This window comes from Vicugna pacos, chromosome 18 (genome assembly GCF_048564905.1).
Source record: "Vicugna pacos chromosome 18, VicPac4, whole genome shotgun sequence".
Classification (NCBI taxonomy): domain Eukaryota; kingdom Metazoa; phylum Chordata; class Mammalia; order Artiodactyla; family Camelidae; genus Vicugna; species Vicugna pacos.
The window spans coordinates 22,808,717-22,828,889 of record NC_133004.1 but is presented as its reverse complement, the minus strand read 5'-3'; the positions used below and the strand labels follow the sequence as shown (position 1 = coordinate 22,828,889).

General features: G+C 39.0%; 1 protein-coding gene across 3 annotated transcripts in view; it reads right to left on the bottom strand.

Annotated features, from left to right (window-relative positions):
- The window catches only part of SLC17A5 (solute carrier family 17 member 5), a 51,631-nt gene that overhangs the window by 17,499 nt on the left and 13,959 nt on the right, over positions 1 to 20,173 (bottom strand). For all 3 annotated transcript variants that reach the window (XM_006204339.3, XM_072942652.1, XM_072942653.1), the window contains exons 3-9: positions 18,929 to 19,162; positions 16,357 to 16,444; positions 13,952 to 14,038; positions 12,240 to 12,358; positions 5,725 to 5,883; positions 1,961 to 2,093; positions 329 to 476 (exon numbers count right to left, since the gene is read on the bottom strand). In XM_006204339.3, the coding sequence (XP_006204401.1) occupies positions 329 to 476; positions 1,961 to 2,093; positions 5,725 to 5,883; positions 12,240 to 12,358; positions 13,952 to 14,038; positions 16,357 to 16,444; positions 18,929 to 19,162 (968 nt within the window). The remainder of the gene's footprint in view (positions 1 to 328; positions 477 to 1,960; positions 2,094 to 5,724; positions 5,884 to 12,239; positions 12,359 to 13,951; positions 14,039 to 16,356; positions 16,445 to 18,928; positions 19,163 to 20,173) is intronic.

The following is a 20,173-nucleotide window of genomic DNA, read 5'->3' as shown; positions in this document are numbered from 1 at the left end:
AAATTTTTTTAAATTGAAAAAAATAATAAAGTCATTCCCAGAGTCGTCAAATTCAGAGAGACAGAAAGTAGGGTGGTGGGGGCTGGGGGCCGGGGGCTGGGGACGGGGAGTGAGTGTTGAAGGGGGACAGAGCTTCAGTTTAGGAAGATGAGAAAGTTCTGGAGCTGAATGGGGGCGATGGCTGCACAACAATGTGAATGTACTTAATGCCACCGACCTGCACACCTACACATGGTTAACGTGGTACATTTCATGTGCTGGGTGCCTCACCACGATGAAAGGAGGTGATTTACAGTCAGTCAGAACCAATCTTTATGTCAGTACTCACGAGGGCGCGATGTCCAGGTGGTTGATGCTGAATCCGGAGGAGCAAAAGCCTCCCAGGGTTGTCGATATGGTCAGGAACGCGACGGCCAAGGAATAATCACAGCCTATAAATCCAGCGGCTACTAGGAATACCGCGGGGCCAATCATCCCTGGAGTTACAAAGTTATTAAAAAAAAAAAAAGAGGCCCCGGCATTAATATCTGCTTGTACTACTTTACTTAATACAGTACAAACCTGAGAGATTTGATATTACTGCCACCTACCGGAGGAACACTGTACTAACTAGAAGACGCAATTTAAATCACGTTGTTTCATGAAACAAAACTTGCTGGAAAACATGCAAGATTAAAGCAACTATCATAAAAGTAAAAGGAAAATCTCATTATACAATGTTATTAAGTCTATATAGATGACTGGGACTCAGCTAAAGTTCTACAATGTTGAAGAAAGAGCAAGAGGATGACAGGAAAATACAGTTCTGGAGAGAAGCAACGGTTGACACAGAATGTGTGATTCAAAATTCACATAATCCAAGAAGAGAAACCAAAGACAGAACTATTGTCGCATAAAGTGAGGAAAACAGTCCAGCTGGGTTTTGACACCTGAAGACGATTCGTGTAGTTTACTACAGGCAGTGGAGCATAAAATACAATACAGGAAGGGACTTGGCTAGCGCGGGCTGCCGGTTCTCCTCTGTGATGAGGGAAATGTATTTGCGTAGACGGCAAAAGAGGAACTCGTTTTAACATTTCAATCACATTTAAATAGCCACACATGGCTTAGTGGCTGCAGTACTGGATAGGGCAGGTCCACAGAAAGCCGAAAAAGAGAAAACCGAATGAAATCCAAAGGGATTTATTTCACTTGCAGACGTGGAAAAATTTCTTTTGCGGGTCAAGGACAGGAAGCAGGGGGCAGAACAGCACATTCTAGGTGACGGTGCTCAGGAGTTTGCAGAATTACACCAAACGGGGCCCTTCACAATGCGATGACTGAAACACAGCCGCCAGCGACTTAGAGGGTCCCTATTTACTTGAACAACTGTCCTCAATGGTTTTAAAATTTACTTTTCTGAAATCAGAGTCTGAAACACACGACTGTTTAAGGCTCCTTGGAATTCTTTGATAGCTCCTCATTTGACATAACGATGTTAGTATATAATTTTGATTCAAATTTAAAATGTATTCACTTAGAAAAGGGATGGAGACCTCAAAATCTTATTTTCATTGCAAACTTAGAGCTGAAAACAAAGTGATCTATAAAATTCTGGGGAAGACACTCAGCAAAGCAAGCCATTTGTTATAGTTACAAGAGTATGGGAGAGATAATAGGATATTATCCATCTTTTTTTGTTTTTGGGGGTTCTATTTTGGCAGGGGGAAGAAATTCAGTTTATTTATTATTGTTATTACATATTTTTAATGGAGGTACCAAATATTATGTAAATCTTAATCCTCAAAAATGCATCGTTTGAAAAGAACCAGATGTATGTACAGAAATGCTCTACATGCATTAAAACATACTGTTTCAATATGGGAACCAAAAATGACTATTATCACTTTAATTTTGCCTTGCATTATAAACACAGTAAATCATTGTAAACCAAAGCAAAACCGTATTCCCCTTCACCTACCTATAAGGGTAAAAAGTCTCCGAACACACAGAGTTGAAAAATTCCACTTTGCCCGTAAGTTGTCGGCGGCTTGGCCAGACAGAATCATACATAACCAACAGCCAAAATAAGGGACTGCAGATAAAACCCCATTCTGGAAGGAATAAGATGATTCAAGGTTAACTACGGAGGGGGGAAGACCCCAAACAACACACACACACACACACACACACACACACACACACACACACACGTTTGAAAGCAAAAGAAATATACAGCAAAATTCTGCTTTTATGTAACTATAGTCAATAAGTCAGGTTTTTAGAAGGATGATGGGATTCAGTTCAATGTGGTCCCAGAGAGCCTGTCTCAGAGGGAACCAGAGCTGTGCTCAAGCGAATCCTGAATGTTACTTTGGGACCTGGGCTGTGGCTTCAGTGAGAGAAGACATCTTCTTATCAGCCTATGGATTCTCCCCATTGAGCAGTTTTCACTGATATATTTACAAAAATTTTTTTATTATAAAATAAAAGCCAGATACTGAAAGCCACACAAGTCAAGTGTAGAACTTTATGAACTATTCTAAGGTGAGCACCATGGAGGTCAGGTGCCCGGGGCACTAGCTCATGCTTGAGCAGAGGACCGAGGTGGCCAGATGACAGGTGGCCAGGTGACAGGGGGAGGTGAGGTGACAGGGAGAGCTCTACTTTTTCTCTTTTCCTGTGAGTTACCACCTAAACAAAATGAAAACGCTAGGAGATAGGAAACAGAATTAATCGTGGAAATGTGTTACTGGCTTTGTAGGAAATGATTTGACAGTCAGCTTTTTAGGAAATCACAAATTCTATAAAATGAAGAAAATATACACAGAAAAAAGAAAAATGCTTTCTATTCACAGCTTTCCTCCACACAAACCTGAAGTGCCAAGACCAAGCGGCCCAGATCTGATAAAAACGAATGATTTTATAGTCTGAGAGAGATGGTGTGCCTGCTAGAGGTTTACAAATACAAAAAAAGGTAGAAAGACATTTTACCAGTGGTATTTAAATCTGGTAATAATTCGACCTAAGCATCACGGATGGTACAGAGCAGCAAAATTTGTCAATATTTTAAATGTTCTGCTTCTGTGGCTGAAGATTTTTGTTTCCTTCTGGTATTAAGCTGAGTAATGTCCTCTTTAAATTTTATTCCACTTCTAATTCTGCATAGTGAGGTCACATCTATCATAATTTGTGGCAGAATCCTAGACACGAATCAACTGCAGCAAACAGGGAAGCGAATTTTCTGATCTTGGCCTCGTTCCCTGGTCGGGTAAGCCCGGTAATCTATCAGAGGTACTGAATTTTTCCACTTAAGAGTTCTACTGGTTAAAAACTCTGCCAACAACCTGAAACTACTAAAATCTTCAACATTTATACATCCGTGGGCAGCTTCCACAGTTGTTAAGCATTCTGTTCATGGTTATGGTTCATCGTCTTCATTTATTCAAAAAAGTCATTCAAAAATGTAAATATCCAAAACAGGGTAACAGATACTGCCCTAACTCTCACTGAGCTGTAAGAAATAGGGACAGTAGGGAAATAACTAGGAAAAAAGAAACGTGAACAGTACCTTGTAGCAACCTATAATGAAAAAGAATCTGAAAAGGAATATATGTATGGATATGTATTATGCTGTACACCAGAAACTGACACAACATTGTAAACTACTTTAATAAACAAGAATGCAAAAAAAATAGTGAAGGTAACCAATGAAACTAAGCTTATATAAAAAAGCAAGACTGTAACAAAGGATCAAGAGCTCTAAAACTTTTAATTAATGAGATTACAATTTTAAATACAATGCTTCTCAAAGCAAACTTTATTTTGAACAAAGCTCATTTCTTGAATGTAATATATTGATTTTCAAGAAAAAAATCCATTAAAAAAGAGGCTGCTATACAAGAAGATTATTTTCAAACTCTATTCACATTTCTTTTAATTTTGATTCAGAAAGAAAATGCCTTTTTGTGTATGAAAATGCAAGATAAAAGATTTTAGTTTAGGGGGGAGGGTATAGCTCAGAGATAGAGTGTTTGCTTAGCATGCATGAGGTCTTGGGTTCAATTCCCAGTATCTCTACTTAATAAACGCATACATGAACCTAATTACCTCCTCCCAACTCTGCAAGAAAGGAAAAAAAAAGCTTCATATTTAACTTTAAAAAATTTTTTTGCATTCTTTTTTATTGAAGTATAGTCCGTTTACAATGTTGTGTCAATTTCTGGTATACAGCATAGTGATTCAGTCATACATATATGTATTCTTTTTCAAATTCTTTTCCATTATAGGTTATTATAAGATATTGAATATAGTTCCCTGTGCTATACAGTAGGAACTTGTTTATCTATTTTATATGTAGTAGTTAGTGTCTGCAAATCTCAAACTCCCAATTTATCCCTTCCCACCCACTTTTCCCCCTTGGTAACCATAAGTTTGTTTTCTATATCTGAGTCTTTCATGTTCGACTTTTTGAGGGAACTGCCAACTATTTTCCACAGTGGCTGCACCATTTTTCGTTCCCAACAGCAATATATGAGAGCTCCATTTCTTCTACATCCTCACCTACACCTGGTTTTTTTTCTTTTTTCTTTTTTTTTTACGAGGGGGAGGTAATCGGGTTCATTTAGTTATATTTAGAGGAGGTACTGGGTATTAAACCCAGGACCTCATGCATGCTAAGCATGCACTCTTAACGCTTGAGCTATACCCTCCCTCCCCCTTTTTTTATTCTAACAGATGTAAAGTGGTATCTCATTGTGGTTCTGACTCACATTTCCCTGATGAGTCATGATGTTGAGCATCTTTACATGGGCTTTTGATCATTTGAGTATCTTCAAATGTCTATTCGAATCCTTTGCCCATTTAAAAAATTGGGTTATTTATCTTTTCATTATTGAGTTGTATAAATTCTTTCTATATTCTGAATACAAGACCCTTATCAAACACAGGATTTGCAAATACTTTCTCCCATTCAGTACCTTTTCAGTCTTGATAGTGTTTCTTGAGGCACAGAAGTTTTCCATTTTGATGAGGTCCAATCTATTTTTTTCTTTGGTCCCTGGTGCCTTTGGTGTCACATGTAAGAAACTGCTGCCTAGTCTAGGGTCCCAAAGATGTACAGCTTCTAAGAGTTTTTATCATTTTAGCTCTTACATTTAGGTCTTGACTTATCCTTCAGTTTGAAAGCAAAAACACTACTGGTTTTTCTTACAAACTCTGCCGCTTTCTCTTTAAAGCTTTTCTTCCATCTCTTTAAAGACAAAATCCATCAACAGAGATAATAGGAACTGTCTCAGTTGGATGAGTTCAAAAGGAACCGGCAGCTTCAGGAAGGCCCGTCATACCCAGTTTTACAAGCACAGCTCTGCCAACGCCTGGATCACGCTGCAGAGCAACCTCCAATCAAGCACGTCGCGCCTCCCTCTCGGCCGCCAGCAGAATCCTGCTGCCGTCCCTTTAGGAAGGGACTAGGGTGCCACCTGCATTTATCATCTGAGATCCTGACCAGTGACTGGGGATGGGCAAGACCTTTATGGTTAAAGGTGTTGCCAGCCAAGACACCCCGAATCAAGACTTGACACACACTGAGGAAAAGAACGAGCCAGGCCCAAAAGAGCAGATTTAGAGATACTAGAATTTAGTGTATCAGAACAGAACAGAGGTTGCAAAGTAACCGAGTTTCACGCAGATAAAAAACAAATTCTGTGTAGTCTTGGTGAGAAGAAGATGCTTAATTTTCCTTACCTCTTGAATATTGAACCTTAGGACCTCCTTCATGTAAGTAGGCAATAATGTCAATAAAGTATAAAAAGTCCAGTTGTAAGAAAAATGTGCAACCACAATAGCCCACAGTGGCAGTGACTTTAGCATGGGGATCCATGGCACTGACTTCTGAGACGAGAGCTGGAAAAAAAGGTGTAATTAAGATAAGCTCCAGCCATGTTGATGCTGTGTTCAAATCTGTACCTTATCAGCTGAAATTCCACCTAGAACACATTACCAACCTTGATGAGTAAATGCCAGTTTTAAACAACTCTTTTGAAATATTAAACAGCAAGAGAGAGTCCATGGGGGAGCGTATACTCTAGTGGTAGAGTGCCCGCCTAGCATGCACAAGGTCCTGGGTTCAATCCTCAGCACCTCCACTAAAAAAAAAATGAAAACTTAATTACTTCCTCCTCCAAAATAAAAAATAAAATAGAGAGTCCATGATTCAGATGAGAAGAAAAAACAGACAAGACATCTCAGAGCTATCATGTCAAACAAAATATGCCTTCTGAAGGTCAGAGGACACTGCAGTATTAATTTCTCCACCTCAAAAAATAGAGAACAGTTTAATAATCGAGTTCAGAGGCTGACATAACAGGGCGAAGGAAAGAGACAGGAAGTCCTATTAGGATTCATCCTTCGTTCTCCAATCTTTATTCAACTACAATGACTTATAGGAACTGTGGAACAGCAGGGTCTTTCTCCCGGCACCCGGAGTGACTCCAATGCAGGGTGTCAGCACCCCAGGGGTGTACAAGAGAATCCATGGTGGTGTGGAAAGGCAGAACAGAGCTTCTGGCTATACTTGCTTTTATTCATTTTTTAAAAAAATTTTTTACTGAAGTGTAGTTGACTTAGAATGTTAGTTTCAGGAGTTACAGCAAAGTGATTCAGTTATACATATACATACAGATAAATATTTTCTTTTCAGATTCTTTTCCATTATAAGTTATGACAAGAAATTGGATATACAGTTCCCTGTGCTGTACAGTAGGTTATACTCACTTTAATTTTAAAAAAAGAAATTAAGCTGAATCAGTATTTCACATACAGGTCAGCCCTGGAGTGTGCACAGTCACGTACTGTAGGATCTCCCCGACTCCAAGGGGCTAGTGGCACCACACCTGCTGGCCTGCCCTCAGTGCAGGGCGACAGCATATTCCACTTCACACCTGCCTGCCAGGATTAATGTATGGGTTCGACTAGCCAGTTGGGTTTTTTTTAAATTAAAAAAATATTTGGGGTGGAGGAGGTAATTAGGCTTGCTTGCTTATTTATTTATTTACTTTTATTCAGATTTTTTAATGGAGGTACTGGGGATTGAACCCAGGACCTCGGGCATGCTCAGCATGCACTCTTACCACCTGAGCTATCCTCTCCCCCTTATCATTACTCATTTTTAAGTGATAAAAAGGTTTTTCCCAGTAAAATTCAAAACTTCTGTGTACTCTGTTTATTTCATCTTATTCACCTTTCAAAAAGTCTATTTTTATATAAGCTTTAGGATGTACACAGGTACAGTAGTACATGTGGATAACCAAAGTAAATCTGCACATACTCGGACGGGCACCCCTCTTCCCTTCCTCCCGCACAGCCCCAGGCTGTGCTAACGCAGGATTAAGGAAACTGGAGCCCGCCGGTCTGGGCATCAGACCCACGCGTCTCCTACACACTGAGGCTCTGCGGTGTCTTCCTCAAAAGCTGGAACATCTATGTTTCTGCCTCCAGGGTTCATGGTTATTTCAAAAAGGGGAAGAACCAGCATTCACCTCCTTGTCGCCTTTTTTCCAGGGACTTTTGATCTGACTTGGTAGTGAAGGAGCAGGAGACTAATGAAACGGCTCCCCTGATGCTAAGCTGTCTGCTGATGCGTTATGGTCTAAAACTCTAGCAGCTGTTTTCTTCTTTTCTCTGACAAACCTCCATTTTCCTCTTTGCTTGCTCAGCCGCTTTTGTGCTCAACAGCCCCCAACCTTTCCATCACGCTCTCCACTCCCTATACATTCTTTGCCCAGAACAGCTCATCCTTTAACCCAGAAGCTGTGCTCCAGGAAGGTGCTCACCGGCTGACAGCCTCAGAGAATGAACAGACCCTCCGGAGTTTCTCTGTGACACCAGGTGGATTCATCAAGATTAAGAAGAATACAGCACCCCCACCCCCAGAAAATGCCCTGATTGTCGTGACCTTTCTGTTCTGTACAGTTTTTCTATAAAACCTCAGGACCCCAATGCCGAGACGGAGTCACAGTCTCTAAGGCATTATTAGCCTGTGTGACTCCCCTTTGCCTGGCAAAGCAATAAAGCTGTTCTTTTCTGATTCTCCCAAAACTCTGCCTCTGAGCCTCAATTTGGCCATTGGGGTACAGAGGCTGGTTTTTCGGCAACAGTAGCTATGCCTCTAGGTTCTCCACTATCTATCAAAGAGGCAGGGGGTGCGGGGGGAGAGAAGGAGGGGCAACATATATTCTTCTACAGGAGTGGTGGCCTGACTCTACCCTGGACCAAGAGAATCAAAGCCACAGCCATAGTTTGGTGCAGCCACTATAGAACACAGTGTGGAGATTCCTCAAAAAACTAAAAACAGAATTACCATATCACCCAGCCATCCCACTCCCGGGCATATAACCAGAGGGAACTCTAATTCGAAAAGATACATGCACCTCAATGTTCACAGCAGTACTGTTTACAATAACCAAGACATGGAAGCAGCCTAAATGTCCATCCACAGATGACTGCATAAGGAAGTTGTATATTTATACAATGGAATACTACTCAGCCATAAAAAAGAATGAAATAATGCCATTTGCAGTAACATAGATGGACCTAGAGATTATCATACTAAGTGAAGTAAGTCAGACAGAGAAAGACAAATACTGAATAACTTATATGTGGAATCAAAAAGAGCTGAACTCAGGCTAAGAGAGTAGAACAGAACGATGGTTGCCAGGGACTGGAGGGTGGGGGACAAACTCCCAGCTATAAGATGAGTAAGTTATAGGGATCTACCGTACAGCACAGTGACTGTACTTAACAATACTCTATTACATACTTGAATGCTGCTAAGAGAGTAGACAGTAAATGTTCTCACACACACAAAAAATGGTAACTACGTGAGGGGACGGAGGTGCTAAGTAACCCTACTGTGGTCATCATTTTGTAATATGTGAGTGTATCAAATCATCACCATTGTACATCTTAAACTTACACAGTGTAATGTATCAGGTGTATCTCAGTAAAGCTGGGGGTGGGTGTTGGAAAGAACAGCCTGACAGTCGGCAGGTTCTCTAGCTATTTATTTAGTGAGTATGTGGCCTACGGAGTCAGAGGATTAGAAGGAAGAATGTGATATGTACATGTTAGTGTTCACTTGTAAACTGGGCACAAAGCAATAGTTTTCTTTTCTCCTAATGAGGATTGTGAGATCAATTTATAGTATTGCCACATTATAAGTTATATTTTATTTTATTTTTTAAAATGTCAGTTCAACTGTTATTTTATTTTATTTTTTGTGGGGAGGTAATTAAGTTTGTTTGTTTGTTTGTTTCTTTCTTTCTTTCTTTCTTTTTTAACAGAGTTACTGGGGATAGAACCCAGGACCTCGTGCATGCTAGGCATGGGCTCAACCACTGAGCGATACCCTCCCCCTATAAGTTATATTTTAGGGAGGAAAGTCTTCATTTGTAAAAACATTCACGTTAAAGATGAATTTTCAAATATTACTAGGAGAAACTATCCAATTATCTGGCAGACATTAAAAAAAAAAAATCCTTCCAGGTTTTAAGGTAGCACTGTCTAACAGAACCTTCTAGCAGATGACGGAAATGTTCTGCATTCCCCAATTAAGCAATATGACTAGTGTGACCAAGGAACTGAATTTTTAATTAAATTAGTTACAATTAAAATTTATGGGCACAAGGGCTAGTGGCTACCATAAAGGACAACAAACGTTTACAGTAAGACCTTAATAAAGGTCTAGCTTTTTCTGATGTTCTAGGAACAGAAGCTACCCTCTTGCTATTGTTTCTAAAACATTATGTCTGAGGTGACTTGTCAATCAAGCAATTTCCACCCTCTCTATGAATTCATTATACCTATATGTTGGCAAAACACATTATAAAAGTTCTTATCCGAGCCCTATATTCTTCTAAAATGCACTGCTGATAAATGAAAATAAACTGGGAAGGAACTTTTTTAATTGCTCAGAGATTCTTTGCCCAGCGAACATTTTGAAAGGAAATTTTCTTTAGATATTTGAACAAGGCAATTTTTGAAGGAACAATGAATGAGGTCTTGAATCTTATATGGAGAATGAATCATTAAATTAGTAATAATAGCTCAACCAGCTTTTTTTTTTCATACAAGTTGAAGCAGAAAAGGATAAAACAAAAATTTATTTCTTGTCAATTGTGCAAAATCTTCTAGACTATAGGTAGGCTAGTCTTGAATGAAGGTCATTTCAACAAATATTTGAGTTATCTTCCATGTATAAATTCACAAAAAAAGACTCCCTGTCAAATGTAAGCAACAGGAATTTGGATAATGGACATATCTGGGGACACACTAAGCTACCTTTCTACAGAATCTGGATACACTGAAAGATTTCATAATTTCATAAAAATAATGGTAAAAATGAAGTAATGGAAGAAGCAAGCTACTGACCATCAATGTTGAGAAAAATGTGAGAAAACATATCAAATTTTTTCTTAAATTGAAGTATGGTTGACTTGCAATATTATATTAGTTTAGGTGTACAATATAGTAACTCAGTATTTTTACAGATTATGCAAAGTTATTATAAAATATTGACTATATTTCCCCTGTGCTCTACACAACCTACATCCTTGTAATTTATTTAGTTTACATCTAGCACTTTGTACCTCTTAATCCCCTTCACCTGTTTTCCCCTCTTCCACCCCTTCTCTACTGGTAACCACTAGTTTGTTCTCTGAATCTGTTTCTATTTTAATAGTGGTTTGTTTGTTTTATTTTTTAGAGTCCACATATAGATACAGTATTTGTCTTTCTCTGACTTATTTCACTAAGCACAATACCCTACAAATCCATCCATGTTGTCACAAAAGACAAAATTTCGTTCTTTTTTATGGGTGCGTAGTATTCCAGGTGCATCAAATTCTTTTTATTTGTTCCTTGGGGGAAAAGGTGGGTGAGCTATTTGGTTAACATCACAGAGAACAATGAGATCTCCAAGTAGCTTTCTTTACTATATTCATCAGTGATTTCTCCTAAGCTTTGGCCAGTCTTTGGCAATGACCAAGGGATGCCATATTTCTTAAAGTTCAGCAGAATGTAGAGACATTGGTAGCCAAATGTAAAAACTGAAATGTGGGGGGAGGGTATAGCTCAGTGGTAGATCGCATGCCTAGCATGTACAAGATCCTGGGTTCAATCTCTGGTACCTCCATTAAAAATAAATATAGGAACAAATAAATAAACCTAATCCTCCCCCAAAAAAAAACCCCACTTAAATGTGTATAAGTAAATGTTTAATTACTGCCTGGTTTACTATATATGAAAATTAATACTATCAATTATAATAACTTAATGGGCAAGAAAAGTTTTACATGAAGTATTTTTTGTTCCTAAACCAATACAGTGACTCTGAAGCCATTAAAATGCTCAAGAAAAGACTATATATATTTAAATTTTTCCTCATGTTCTTATGGTCTTCTTTTAATCTCCACAAAAGGCAGGCATTTTGTTTCCATGGCTTGAGAATTTACTATATTAAATTAGGACAGACTTTTATTTCTGACTTGCCATTGTGCTCAATTAAGTGAAATACATTTTGCTTCAGTAAGCATAAATTTTTTTCTAAAGATCTACTCTAGAGGAGCAAACAGGTGTACATCATATTATATACCAGTAAATGTGCTGTCATTCTTGTTAAATCATGCTCATTTAACATACAGATAAAAATACACTAGTTTTCTAAAAACAAACATTTAATTATTTATTTTATATTTATTTTGTATTTATTATTTATTTATTTTAAAAAAACTTTTGGGGAAGGGGAGATAATTAGGTTTATTTACTTATTATTAGGTTTTGGTTTTTTTTTAATGGATATACTGGGGACTGAACTCAGGACCTCATGCATGCTAAGCACACACTCTACCATTGAGCTATACCCACCCCCCTAAAAACTAACATTTAGAATGCAGCTATGATTCCTTTTTAAACAGCACTTTTTATTTTCTACTAATTAAGAAGAAAGACAAGGAAGACCCACTTGATAATCATTACTCTAGAAGGTTTAAAATAACTTAGAAAAGTAATTTTCCATATATTTAATCTAGAAACTATTAGAATCTCTCAGACAAAACAAACCAATACTTTGTACATTTATTTAATTTGCCTGCTCTACTTTGCCTAAAGTATGCACAACATAAATATCTATTTTAAAATTGGTATCTTAATTCTGAAGGAAAAAAGATTCTGAAATTATTTTTAAAATGTGCCAGAGTCCATACCTGATTTTTCAATGATGAAAGAATGTACTCCTGTTCATAGGGGGAGATTGTCTTATGAGTTTCTGGTGTATCAGTAACTAACCAGATCCATAAAATAAACCAAATGATTCCAACAATACCTTAAAATAGAAAAGTAACAGTTAAATACAATTCGAATACACCAACAGCAATTTTTACACCTTGAAAAAAATAAGGTAATTATAAACTCATTGTAATTGGTTTCAGATTAGTTTTCTTTTCTTTTTTTTTAGCTTAGTCTTCAAGTTCCTCTCATAATTCAATGAAATAGTTACTATATGTACTATTTTCTATAAATTTTGAAGAGAACAAGCTTTTTAAAAATTGCAGTAGAATTGACATACATTATACCAGTTTCAGGTATACAACATGATTCCATATTTATACACACTGCAAAATGCTCACTACAATATGTCAAGTACCACCTGTCAGTGTTCAAAATTACAAAATCTGTTTTTGTAATGAGAACTTTAATGATTTACTCTCTTAGCAACCTTCAAGTATGCACTACGGTATTATTAACTATAGTCAGCTGCTGTACCTTACATTGTTACAGAGAAGAACAAATTTTACCCCATACTAGATTTGTTCCTTTAGCTCTAACCCTCTGCTCTGTTTCCAGTGCCTAGTCATGCTGGTTCTGCACCTTTGGTAAAACAATGTTGCCTAGAGCCTGAAATAGATAGCTCATTCTCAAGGCTCTGACCTTTAAGGGTGTAACACTTTTCCATTCATATAGACATAAAAAATTGCACAGCAGAAAATATCATGTGTCTTGCTGGAGGTTTATAGAACATCCTGACCTGACCCAAGTGGACAGCTGCAAGAACAAAGGATTCAGACACCAAGAAGTTTTGCAACAATCAACACACCCACCCTCCCCTTTTTAGTATAAGAGCCTTGAATTGACTTGGGGAAGACGGTTCTCCAGGACATTAGTCCCCCATCTTCTCTGTCTGCTTTCTGAATAAAGTCGTTATTCCTTGCCCCAATACCTCGTCTCCCAATTTACTGGCCTGTTGTGTGGCAAGCAGAGTGAGTTTAGACCCGGTAACAACATCCCAGGACTTATTTTATAATTGGAAGTTTGCACCTGAAGAGGTACAATTCTGCCTATCAGGGTCTACCAGACAAATATTCTTAAAAAAAAAAAAACAGATTTCTACAATCTATTATTTCCACAGGTCTTTGCTTTTGTTTGTTGATTTGTTTTTTGTTTTGACTGCAGACACATTCCCTGCATAAATGTTTATGTGGTAATCTAACTTATTAAATATGTGTATCATCCTGCTGCTGAGACTGAGAAATAAAAGCCCTGGGACTAAAACAAACACAAAAGATTGAAATTTCCAAGTGAGAGCATCCTACTTTGCTTGAGAAGAAATATCTTCAAAATACACATCTTTATAATAAACATAGTAATCTCTGATAGCAAGCATGGCATTAAGTCCTGGATTCAGCAGCAGCTCCTACTGAACAAACACTCCAATGTTAACATCAGGTCACAACTCAGCTAGATCATTTTATCCACATAAACTTGAAAAATAGGTAACAGTATGTGTTTGAGAGCTCTGTGGTTTAGGAGATGGTGACTGCAGTGAATTGGAGTACATGTTTTTAACTAATTTTAGAACACAATTACATTTTGGATTGTTGCATTATGTCGTAGGTTATACATTTCTGAATAAACTTACCAAAAAGGTAGAAGACGTATGTCCAATTCATATAAAAGCAGATTATACCAGAAAGAGGAAGAGAAATTACTGTCCCAAGCTGTGCTCCTGGAACAAGGACAAAGAGTTTGTAAACTCTGGGGAGAAATGAACAAAGATGGGGCGAGTCGACTGCCTGTAGACGATCGTAACAGACAAGGGGGAAAGAAGGAGCAGATTAAATCCTACAGGAGCTGAATGAGCCACAAATGTCAATGAACACCCCGCTCTCTTAAGGGATCATTTACTGGAAAACCCAAAATAAGTAAAACACATACATTGATGTGTAGTCTCATTAGTTACAATATGTAGCTACTGATGAATTAGAAGGTGTCCATCAATAGAAGATCTATTACAACATGAGCTAGTCAATGCCACATTACTAGCAAATGGGTTAGAAAGCCAGGTGTTTGGGAACAGGCTCAAAAAGGGTCTCTAAACATAACGTAGTTGCAGCAACCCCGATGAAAATAAGAATGAAGCTAATCTGCCCCCAATATATTATAGACAACTATTTCAGATAAGTAAATAATATAATACTTTTTTTAATATTATCTTTTTTTAAAATTAATGGAGGTACTGGGGATTGAACCCGGGACCTTGTGCATGCTAAGCACACACTCTACCACCGAGCTGTACCTCCCCCTCAATAAATAATAAAATGCATTTTAATCACCAAATATAAGACATCTTAGTTAAAGCACAGTGGGAGCTAAAATAATCAGACATTGTTTCTGCTCTCAAGTTTTAGTCTTATATAGGAGATAAATACAAATAAATAGTTATTACATGTTAGAAAGTGTTGGATGTCACAAAGCAATGTTCAAGTTCAAATACAGGACAGATGACCTCTGACCTCCAGAGGTCAGGAAAAGATGCAGAAGCAGCTGGAGACTTTGCAAAGACAAAACAAGAAAGGAGGTAAGAAAGAAAACAGAGGCAGGTGCGACGGGGAGCAAAGGGATGGATGGAGGGAAACAGAAAGTGGGTCTGGGAACTTCAAGTATGTGAAGGAAAGAAACAGAAGATAAAGGCTGGAAAGGCTTGAAGTTATTGAAGATCTGCTCGGTGCCAGGCACTCTGTCCAGCGGCCAGGAGGCTGAAATGGAGTGGTCAAGACGGGAAAAGATCCCGACCCCCAGTCTGAGCTTAGACTTTACTCAATAGGCAAAGGGGAACCATGGGTAACTCCTGCTCTTGAACGTCTTGTAAGATTTTTTACGTCCATCTCCACACACCTGCAAGAATCATCTTAAAATGTACATGGGAACATGTCTCTCTTTTGATTGAAAACTTCTGGTGTCTTCCCACCATATTTTTGGAAAAAAAAGAAAAGACTCTACGTCCCTCCCTGTGGCCTGTCGGCCCCGATCCTTGTCTATTTCTCTAACCCTGAGCATTTGTGACTTCCTGCCTGAGAGCCTTTGGACGTGTCATTCTTTTTTTTTTTTTTCAAAGAGCTTTATGTTGTATTTATTTGTTGTATTATTTAATTATTTTATTGGGGGGGGTAATTAGGTTTATTCATTTTTAGAGGAGGCACTGGGGATTGAACCCAGGACCTCATGCATGCTAAGCATTTGCTCTATCACTTGAGCTATACCCTCCCCTGGACATTCCATTTTGACTGGCTCTTCTTGCTCTTTGCATGACTGGTTCCTCCTCAGCCTTCAGATTTTAGCTTAAAAAGCCACAACAGAGAGGCCTTTCTCAACCACCGTATTTAAAAGCAGTCAGGTCAAAAAGTTTTCATTCAATGTGTGAGCTGGTAAAGTTATAATTCATATATAAATGCTTGAGCTCAAAGCTATAGATTAAAATGATACTGAGTAAAAGCACAGAACAAAAGTGTCTGATGGGAGGGGCTGGGAGTCAGGATATGCTCATTAGATGATCAAATCAGAAGTCACCAGAGCACATGCTTAGCATGCACGAGGTCCTGGGTTCAATCCCCAGGGCCTCCTTCAAAATTAAATAAATAAATAAACCTAATTACCTCCCCCTCAAAAAAGACCTAAACAAAATCACTCTTCAAAAAAAAAAGTCACAATTTCAGCACAAAGGTGTTCAATTTTCCAGCTACTGTCCTTTTTCATTTGTTGTGTTTGTTTTGGTTGTTGTTAAAACATTCTCTATACCAACATCTGAAAGGGCAGCACGTTTTGAAACAAATGATGGCAGATGGGAAATTGACAGTCAGTGAAGCCACACTGCTTTATGTTGTTGAGCCAAAGAGCAAAATTACTGATAAATTGATACCCTGAAACTTTCTTTTCCCCTCAAAGGAAGTACCTGATGTTGTGTGACTCCAGCGCGCACCCTTCCCCCGAGGCTGATGTGTAGAAAACAAATTGTAGCAAAAATCTGTAAAAGAATAGTTATCTCACCTGCGTATGAAATGCTGAGAAGCTTGCTTCTCTCGAGGGGGGGCGCCCAGGACGACCACATGGAGTGCATGGCTGGGAATGTGACACCCTGGGGAGGGGAGAGAGATTTCTGGTCACACACAAGCAGTTTTGTTAATGCTTCAAATTCACCTGAGTATTCTGCGGCCAGAGAAAATTCTGCGTAAAGACTCAAACTCGAATCACGTTTCATGGAGAGAGCTGTCTCTATGGTACTGAGTGAAAATACCTCATAATGAAGTTCTTTCCACACCTGAACACAGACTTGTGGGTTCTGTCACCTGGTTTGAGAACTGCAAGGTACGGGCTACAATAAATCTAAAGAACGTGCTGAATGATGACACAAGGGATCCCTCTCAAGGCTAATTTTGCTACTTTATCAGTGAATGAAATGGGAACGCCGCCAATAACTAACTTTTAAAAACACTCAGCTCATACTGTGGGACACTGGAAGAATATCCCAACTGACCTTGATCAACAGGAAAAAGTGGCCCTGCCCAAAAAACGATGAATTCAATTGGAGTGTTTATGGATTTTTTTTTTCTTTTCTGGTGATGATCAGCCTAGTAAATGCCAATTAAGGGAGGGGTAAGATACAGGCAGGGGATGAAGGTAGAAACTACTAGGTATAAAATAAATAGGCTACAAGGATATACTGCACATTATGAGGAATACAGCCAATATTTGATAGTAAGTATAAACGGAGTATAACCTTTGAAAACTGGATCACCACGTTGTACACCTGAAACGTAATACTGCATGTCAACTACACTTCAATTAAGCATGTCAGTGGCTGATGTGAGGGAGGGGACACAGAACAGTGGAGGCAGGGAGGCCCGCAGAGACCGTGGGAGAGCAGGATGCGGGGGTGGGGAGGGAACCTACTCCTTCAATAGCTTCTGATTGAGTCAAAGCAGCGGAGTCACAGGTCCCCTTGGGGCCACTCACTAGCTGTGCAGCCTCAGAAAGATTAGGTAACCTCCTAGGACTGCAGTTTCTTTATCTGTAAAACAGATGCTTCACTGAGGTAAGGAGAAGAGGAACCTGGTAATAGGGGTGAGTTTATTTTGTAGTCAAGATGGGTTTATTAGGACATCTCTATTTGATAAGGACACAGTAAGAACATTCGGATGAGTGATCAAAGCTTAGACTTAAATAGCACCTGGCAATTTCCATAGTTTTCTAGTAACTGTCATCACGTCTAAGCTGTGACTGAGGATGGCGCAGGTACTTTATATATTATGTTTATGCTACACGTTATATATACTGTATTTGTATAACCCTTGTACATATTATATTACAACCTAGATTCAGTGGAGTTATTATTCAAACTCTGATTGTATGACTCCAGTCAGTGTTTTTCCAACACAGCAGGATACAGCGCTATCTAAAATAACCTTCATGCTATACACCAAACCCAGAGCCACTGTCTTGCTTGAGTTAAAGAAATATTGAAAGAGAGCAAAATAAAGCTATGCTTTGGTTTCAAGGGTAGAAGTTCAAAGTTAGAAATGAAAAGAGACCCTTACTTAAAGATGGAGATATATATGATGAAATGCAAAGAGAAGCAGAAAGGAAAAGAAAAATAAGGACTAAAATTTTTACAATTAAAAAATTTTAAATGGTGGAGGTTTTAGGAGGAGAAGAAAAAACAGAGATAAAAGTTAATAATAACAATATTAAAAGCAGCAGGAAGGCCAGAAGAATCTTGAACTAAAAGAAGATAGTTACAGGGGGAGGGTACAGCTTAAGTGGTAGAGAGCGTGCTTAGCATGCACGAGGTCCTGGGTTCAATCCCCGGTACCTTCTCTTAAGAGAAGTAATCAAATAAATAAACCTAATAACCAAAAAAACCTAAAAAAAAAACAGTTACATAAAATGATAGATTATTTGTCTCTAAGTTAGAGGACCAGAAAAAAGGACAAATGATAAAGAAAAAGTTCTACGAGTAACAACAAATTTAAAAGTTAGGGGGAGGGTATAGCTCAAGTGGTAGAGTGCACGCTTATCATGCATGAAGGCCTGGGTTCAATCCCCAGTACATCCTCTAAAAATAAATAAATAAACCTAATTACCTCCCCCGACAAAAATAAACAAAAATCTTATGTACTCCCCCCCCCAAAAAAAACAAGGGAATTTGACAATCTATTGTGGACCACGAGTTTCAGACCTGTCCACTCAGTGACTGAGCCGGGGTAAACGGAGGCAAAAGTTCAAGAGACAGGATGGTCTATCTTCATGGTTTTAACAGTGGTTTATTTTCTTATCTCCTAAGGAAAGAGTGGGTAAGGAACTATGATGTGTCCCCCCGAAAATGGCTTCTCTAGTCTTCCAGTAAAGCTTCTGATTTCGGGGTGCTTCTGCACAAGACCTCACTGACCACATACAAAATCTACTCAGGTTGTTTACAGTTGATCATTTTTCTAATTAAAAAAATAACTCCTGGTTACCTTCCAGTGGCATTTTTGGGTTCATATTTATACCAAGGAAGACCTTTAAGAAGACAAGAAAGTGATGTAGGGTAAGAAGAAAAACAGATCAGAATAAAAATTACCTCTCCAAGTCCTTCCAGCGCCCTGAGGGCGACGAGGGCTCCAACTCCGAGATCGGCAGCAAGGGGGGTGAACAGGGTGAAGACGGCGGTGCCCAGGATCCCGAATCCCAGCAGCAGCTTCCCCCCGACTCTGCTGGCCATGTATCCTCCGGGAATCTGTGTGATGATGTAGCCATAAAAGAAAGACCCGAGAATCCATCCTTGAGTTTCTGCATCCCACTGGTACCTTTTACCCTATGAAGAGTAGGAGGAAAAATAAACCTTTAAAGACCTTGACCGACTGACTCCTTTCTCTCACTAGCATGTAGTACAGATAAATGTTGTTCTGAACCACTTTCAGACTGAAGAATGTCCAGGCTTTCACGGCAGGTGGGTCGCCATGATACAGACGTGCACTTTCTAGAAGTGGATGGGAAATCACTGAAAGTCACAGTTTCAGGAGGGCTTGCTGTTTCATGAAACTAGACTAGGGGGTGAGTTGTTGATGTTTCATAACCTGGGCTTTGGAGCCAGGCCTGGGTTCAGGCTCAGGTCTATTACTTCCTGGATTTGTGATCTGGGGAGATTACATGGAAAGGGTCCATAAATAAGGCCTTTGGGGATGGTAGAGCTCAGTGGTGGAGCGTGTGCTTAGCATACACGAGGTCTGGGGCTCAATCCCCAGTACCTCTAGTTAAAAACAAACAAACAAACAAATAAACCTAATTACCTGTCCCACCAAAAAAATAAATAAAATAAAAAATAAAGTGTGACATACACTAAGTGTTCACTCAGTGTTGGCTACTCGTGTGCATACATGTAGATAATTAATAGCTCTCCATGTCAGACCAAGCACTTGAACAGGGATATTGAGCGACACAAAAGAGCAAGAATTTAGGGGGAGGGTATAGCTCAGTGGTAGAGCACGGGCTTAGCATGCACGAGGTCCTGGGTTCAATCCAGCACCTCCATTAAAAAAACTGAATAAGTAAATAAACCTAATTACCACCACCCCCCAAATAAAAAACAATTTTTTTAAATGAAAGAATTTAAACCAAGCCATGTGAGTGGGAAACGTCCTTTAGTGAGTAGCGGCACACAGCAGGGTAATAATCTAGTGACTGAGTATGTGACATCTTTTGCACACGCAGCCGTGTAACCTAGACAACGTCTAGCCAACATGTCAGGAACCGCCCAGGATTTCATTTTACTGTCGACACAGAGCAGATGGAGATAAGCAGTAGCTGGATCATCAGAAGCGCTTAC